The following is a 6,837-nucleotide window of genomic DNA, read 5'->3' as shown; positions in this document are numbered from 1 at the left end:
TTATTTTATTTTTATTTTTTTTTTGAACAACAAAAAATAGTTTATGGATACCTTTGAATAGAATTCCTTGCTTATTGTGGACAGCCTTGCTTGTTGCAGAGAGGCTTGATTGCTGCTGAGAGGGAAGGAGACAAATAGAAAGTTTAGGATAAAAAAATATATAATATATATTTTTATTTTGACTGGACTCAATGTGGCAAGCTGTCCACACTATGCTAATGTAAGCTCCTCATACCTTAATATGGAGGGTCTTCCCCTTGGTTCAAGCTATTATTCCTCACCATTAATTTATTTCATTTTACTTTGACTTAGATTTTAGGTTGGATTATATTGAGCTCATCTATAATACCCAAAATCTATTCATTTATCTACTTTTTAGTCAATTCACGAACATTTAAAAAGTCAATTACTTATCTAGAAGAAGAGTTTTCATACAATTAAATAGTATTTAAGATTTTAGTACACCATAATTAGATTGAACTATAATAACAATAATTTTTTATTCCACTAAGGGTGGAGGAGATCGTCTCGTGTGCACACGTGACAAAAATAAATATAACAGTTTATATGGAAATATCTTATTTTAATATTCCAGAGACCAAATGCTCTTTTTAAATAAAATAAAATAAAATAAAACAAAACATGAAAGACGTATTTTTAATAAAATTTTCAACGTGCGTTTTATAAAATTCACAAGAATACAAAAAAATAATATGCAGGACTACGTGAAATTGAAAGGATGATTATTTTGTTTTTTTTGGGTCCACTTTCCTTTGCTCTTTAATGCATGTCGCACCATGCTATGTTTAATTTAAGTTAATTCAGGGTCTTATCAACAAAAATCCCTTCTGTACCATAACTATGCTATTGTATTAGGTCGGATGGGTCCATCATCCAACCGTTAAATGTCGAACGGCGCTGCATGGTCGAGCAGGATGGGCGGGGAGCGCGCGGGAGGTAATGGCGGCGCCGTGGGCCACCGGCCGCCGCGGCTACGCTGGTGGAACCGCGAGATCCTTGTTATGTTAGAAGGTAAGCGAGCGGTAGAGGCGCGGGACAGGGATCCCTTTGTCGCCGTGCCGGCGGAGACGAAATGGGAGGCTGTGTCATCCTACTGCCGCCAAAAGGGGGTGTACCGGAGCTCAGAACAGTGTCGTAGGCGGTGGGGTACACTGATGAGCGGTTACAGAAAGATACGGGCGTGGGAGACGAGGGACGGTGCGGCCGCTGGCAATTCCTACTGGACGATGGGAAGCCAAGAAAGGAAGGAGCGGCGGCTGCCAGGGATATTCGAGGACATGTTGTATCGCATTCTTGAGGCAGACGAGGAGTCTGACGGCAGGGTGGGTGATGTTGGAGAGAGGATGCAAGAAGACGAAGAGGAAGATAACGAGGATGTGGCGGAGGCGTCCTTCTCTAGCAATCAAGATGCAACAGAGAGTGGGTCTTTCTCCTATGCCGATCAGGTGAATGTGATGAAGGACCTGCCGTCGCCAATTGCTGCCACGCCAATATCAAGTAATTACCTACATCTGGCTCGTATTTAAAGGCCTTTTTTTGTTAAAAAAAATAAAGATTTAATCTCTCATCAGGGCTGTAATTTCTGTGCTTGTTGAATTCGAAATGCTTTGGTTTTTTCTTAAAATGTTTGTCAACTAGATTGTTCATTCACTGTTCCTGTGTTGCTTGCAGTGAGAAAATTTGAGCCATCTCCACAGGAGTTCGCTGATCCTGGTATGTCCTTTGATATCATTTAAGGCTCTGTTGTACTATCCTGGCATCTCGTTGATTAAAAGTTGTTGGTGAGTTGGGAGAAGTTATGGAGGTAATTGTTGGGATGGAGGTAGAAAGAACTGGAAGAGAGAAAGGTTTATTAACTTGAGAAATACCAAAACATCAAAGAACTTAATTGCAACAGGAACTCTACTTTTAAGTGAGTAATTCTGACAAGGAAGCATGGTTGCTTACATAATGACGTATAACTCAAAATTGCCAGCACATGCTTATTGTAGGCTTTCCTGCTCACGCCTACCACTCAATGAGTTAAAACATTTGTTACCCAATTAATGATCTTTCCTAAGACTCTGATTATGCCACATAGTTGTATGAATTTTAGTCATGGAAATGCTTTGGGAAAGATATCAAGCTGCACATTTGCCTTGCTTTCGATCTTATTTTTCTTGGCTTCTTGAATTACGATACTTGATATTGCAGTATGTTTAGTTTGCACTTTTGCTTGAAAGTTGGTTTTGTCACAGCATTTGCTTTTAGATTTTCCTTGTCCATTTTGCTCTCTTTCTTGTTGTAACCTTGTTTTGAACCAAATCAATGACTGGATCAGATTGTTTATCAGCTGAAAGGTTGGGGTGACTGAATCAGTAATGTCATCTGAAAAACCTAAGGAAAATAGAGATCGAGAAAATTTTAAAATACCCTTGAAATCCTAGAAAGGATAGTTGGTGTTGGTTGCAGAGGAACATGCTACTAGTAAACTAGAAATATAAAGAAGACTGTCCAATATAGATTTGTGGAGGAGAGTAACCCAAACAAATGTTGCAGCAACAATGTAATCGCAACAGCTAGTTACTGTGTTCTTGGAACTTAGAGATTGAAAAGGAGGAGACCATGGATGGTAAGTAAGAATGCCACTGTACATCTGCACCAAAAGCAAGCCAAGAAAAGGGGTCATAACATTTTCACAATACATTAGCACCAAGTTTTCTCAATGAATTGATTTTAAAAAAATCAATGTTGTTAATGGTGTCAACATTCCTTTCTTCATCAAAACTCTATATAAATCTCATTCGATGCGCAGAGAGTATGTAAGGGAAATATGCATGAGTCTTGTTCTATAAATTTCTCCTTTTTCTTTATTTTTGGATAAAGTTGGAAGAGGGTTTCATCTTTGTATGTTACTGGTGAAGCCATATTTGGGTGTACCTTTGGAATCTAGGGCGCTGCTGCACTGCTCTGCATACAAGGTCAATTTATTTGGTGCAATTTTATTAATATGCATTTTATTAGATCTAAAATGTATCTTCTTTTTATTGTTTGTTAAATCTTAGTAAAATACCTAAATTTTGACAACACTGGTGTGCACTGGTATTTAATGCCACAATCACACAATAAAGATTACTGCTAATCTAAAAACAAATTGTATTAAGCCTTGTGCATGACAAGTTGTGTGAGGCTATTGGCAACATACTTTTGTTTTCCACTAGATACACGGAAATTGTTTCTGTATTCACATGTCACCAAGCCAATGTTTTCGCGGGATTAGGAAAATTTTAATAAAATTTATAAAACTTGTATTAATAACTTTAATCAGCTCCTAGTTAGAGTAGGAATAATCTAAACAAACTTAATTAAATCCTAATAAAATTATCACATTAATTATATATATATATATATATAATAAAATTATTTATTTATTTATTTATTTACCATATAGGAGTGTCGTCATCCCATATTTTTTTTCTTCTTTTAAAAAAATATTTTTATATAGTTTTAATATTTATGTTAATTTTTTATTTTTAATTAATATATTTTATATTTTAATAAAACTAAAATCATATCTAGGGCTATAAACAAGCCGAGCCGAGCTTTGGGATGTTCAAGCTTGTTTGATAAGGTAACCAAGTCGAGCCGAGCCGAGCCGAGCTTAAAATGAACCAAGCTTTTGAAATGAGTGTTCAAGCTTGGCTTGGTTTATTTTTTATGAGCTTGAGCTTGTTTGAAGCTTGACTTGAGTTTGGTTCATTTAGATGTTATCAAGCTCTCAATTCAAGCTTGGCTTTAGTTTGGTTCATTTAGATGTTATCAAGCTCTCAATTCAAGCTTGTTTGATTGTTTGAAACTTTTAGTTGTTTGATTGGTTATTGAGCTTAATAATTTAAATTTATTTATTTATTTTATTTTATTTTATTGTTTATTTAGCATATTGAAAAGAGTTTTATTAATGAATATGGTTCGTGAACATTATTCATGAGCGTTGTTCACGAATATTAACGAGCTGAACACATATGTGTTCAAGCTTGTTTGTTTAGCTTAACGAGCTGTTCAAGATTATTTGTTTAATTAATCTTATGTATATTGAACGAACATAAACAAGTTCTTACCAAGCCGAACACCATGCTTGTTTATGAACGCTTGGTTCATTTACAACCCCAATCATATCGACACAGCATGATACGGTACGAAAACGTATCATTCCAATCATAGACCGAAACTCTGATACGGCTCGCGATTTTAAAGCATGCTTTTATCAATCATTCTGTGGCTTTTGGTGGATTAGCAATGTTACATTTTTCTTAGTTATCTTGTCTGTCTTTCATGGATTTCGCTAGAAGGTGTATACCTTCTCTTCGTCATCTTCCTCGTAGGGACATGGTTGAAAAACAGAAATGTAGCGAAATTTATTTTGCATCTTCATTAAACTTAACGTACCAAGCCTAAGTTGGAATTGTAGTCCAAGAAATTCTTTCAATCTGATAGGTTGTCTAGTTGCTCATATATTGTTACTAATTAGCAAGGATACAAAATCACTAATTTATTTTTCTGGTATTTAACCTTCAATGTTAACAAAAACTCAAATGTACTGTCGTGAACTTCAAGATGGGGAAGGTTTTGCATTGGTGAAGGTTTCAACATGCTTTTGCTTTGTCTTAATCAAAACTCAATTCTCCTTGGACTATGCTTGGATACAAGTAGCAACTTTGATGGAGCTAGGAGGATTTCTTGAAGAATTGAATCAAGGACTAATGTGGAAATATCAGATGACCAGGGACATTTCAACTGTGCTCTACTTAATGACTTTATGTCGCCTTATTGCTCACACAAGGATGATGGGGTTTCCTATTATTTTGGGAGGAAGAGGAAGGTGCAGGGGTTACCAAGGAGGGGCAATGCTGGTCATGCACAATGATTTTTTTTAGCACCAAGTGATGATGGGACAACTTCAGCGGAGCATGGTGTGGTCAAGGTTGCTCATAGGTGGAGCATGAGATGCCCCTAAGGCATCATGGGGGAGGGGAGCAGGTGAAGCACAGCCAAGAAGTGGGGCACCAAGAGCTTACTTGTGGCTCGCAAGAGAAAAGAGGTAGACAAGATGTCCGGGTTCTTGGGTGAAGGGGCTTATGCAAGATCAGAAAAGATATGGAGAGGGGATGGTCTGAACTCCAGTTCGACTATATTAAGTTGAAACAAGTCCAATTCAAGTCCAATTTGAACTCAAGTAAACTAAGATCGAGCTGTAGATGTTCCATCCATTACATGCTTATCTAACCCCCAAACAAGCTCAAATAGGAACCAAATAACACTAAATCAGCATCTAATCACCGTGGTTAAGTAGTAAAACCTCTAAATGTATGTAACAATGCAGTTAAGATGGTTGTGTTTACTTTCATAATCTTGTGATGGCATGAAGCTCCTCATTTGTGAAACAGAAACCACACATCCCACTCAACTGTTCTCTTTGTATTACCAATTGTTAAAAGCCAACTTCACATCCATTTAATTCTTTGTTTTCACAACCCTACATAGTACATTATGATTCACTGAAAAAGTAGTAATCTATGGCTATGCAATAAAGAATAAATGAGTCAGGAACTAACGATATGGTTGAATTTTGGATCTCAGGAATTACAAAGGATGAGCAGCCAACTAATGATTCTGAAAATAAATCACCACAGCAAGGAAGAAAGCGTCATCGAACTTCACAAGATGAAGTAATAAACAACAATTCTTACAGGAAACTAATTGAAGTCTTAGAGAGGAACAACACGGTGATTATGGCACAACTTGAAGCTCAAAAGCTTAACATTCAGGTGGACAGAGATCAAAGGAGGGAACAAGCTGACAGACTACTCACCATCCTTGACAAAGTTGCTGATGTTCTCGGAAAATTTGCAGATAAGCTGTAAATAACTGATACAAGGATGTGGGAAGGATTCAATGGTTGGCAAAGCTAAAGAATCACATAATCCCTAGTTTTACTGCATTGTTAACGAGCAATACATTTTCCCAGAGCACCTTTTGTTTTACTCAATCATGGTTAACACGAAATAACGTTCTTTTGTTGGTATTAATTCTCTGGGCTGACAAAGATAGGCTGATGAAGTAAATCAACAGTGGCTTCCCGTGTCAACATATTTGATTCATTCATTATTTAAATTGTTAACTTTGCTTATTTCAATTTGATTCACATGTTAACCGATTCAATTTATTATTACTTTTTAAATGTAGTAATTTGGTTTCTAGAAAGGGAATCTTGATGTAATAGTATAATTGATATCGTATGATTTAAAAGTCATGAATTCGAATCGTGGAAATAATTTTTGAACAAATGGATACAATATGTCGTAAATAAATACCTTGTGAAAATACATAGTTAAATTAGTCAACCTTCTTCCACTTGTGTGATAAATCCTTATCTTTTCTTGCACTCGAGGTACCAATGATGCACGCATCAATTTAATGCACTAAATTTATGCTTAAATGTATCAACTATGCATAAGGGTGTGCCTATCATACATATTTTGTTTTCATCAATTCAATAATTTATCCTCAAGGCATACAATCTGTTGGATCCTCAAGGTTGTTTTGGTGTGATCAACAAGTTAAGTTAGGTCCTGTTGGTTTCTAACCTTGTGTCTAAGTGTGCAGGAGCTTAGGAACACAGGTAGTCGAGCGGAAAACGCAGCTAGCGAGAAGGACGGCACGCGGTGCGTCCGAGGGACGAGGCGTTGCAGAAGAGTACACCGGCGGACGAGAAGGAAGCGCGCGGTGGTTCCGAGGGACGAAAGCCGGAGCGGAAGATTGCTCGGGGAGCAAGAGACG

The 6,837-nt window shown here is 37.0% G+C and overlaps 1 protein-coding gene across 1 annotated transcript; it reads left to right on the top strand.

Annotated features, from left to right (window-relative positions):
- The first annotated feature begins 887 nt into the window (after window positions 1–887).
- LOC122052386 (trihelix transcription factor ASR3-like) lies at window positions 888–6,145 on the top strand. The gene is made up of 3 exons (XM_042613883.1): window positions 888–1,518; window positions 1,693–1,734; window positions 5,638–6,145. The coding sequence occupies exons 1-3, from the start codon at window positions 906–908 to the stop codon at window positions 5,919–5,921; spliced, it is 939 nt and encodes a 312-aa protein (XP_042469817.1). The 5' UTR covers window positions 888–905; the 3' UTR covers window positions 5,922–6,145.
- Window positions 6,146–6,837: the final 692 nt, after the last annotated feature.

The sequence above is a fragment of the Zingiber officinale genome, chromosome 3A, assembly GCF_018446385.1.
Source record: "Zingiber officinale cultivar Zhangliang chromosome 3A, Zo_v1.1, whole genome shotgun sequence".
Taxonomy (NCBI): domain Eukaryota; kingdom Viridiplantae; phylum Streptophyta; class Magnoliopsida; order Zingiberales; family Zingiberaceae; genus Zingiber; species Zingiber officinale.
The sequence above is the reverse complement of the archived record's forward strand: the minus strand, read 5'-3'. Positions and strand labels throughout refer to the sequence as shown.

Bases quoted from the DNA above. Each gene is read 5' to 3' on its own strand.
- LOC122052386 (XM_042613883.1), top strand. From the start codon at position 906: ATGTCGAACGGCGCTGCATGGTCGAGCAGGATGGGCGGGGAGCGCGCG. The intron at 1,519-1,692 runs GTAATTACCTAC...TGTTGCTTGCAG, and splicing joins TGCTGCCACGCCAATATCAA to TGAGAAAATTTGAGCCATCT. The intron at 1,735-5,637 runs GTATGTCCTTTG...TTTGGATCTCAG, and splicing joins ACAGGAGTTCGCTGATCCTG to GAATTACAAAGGATGAGCAG.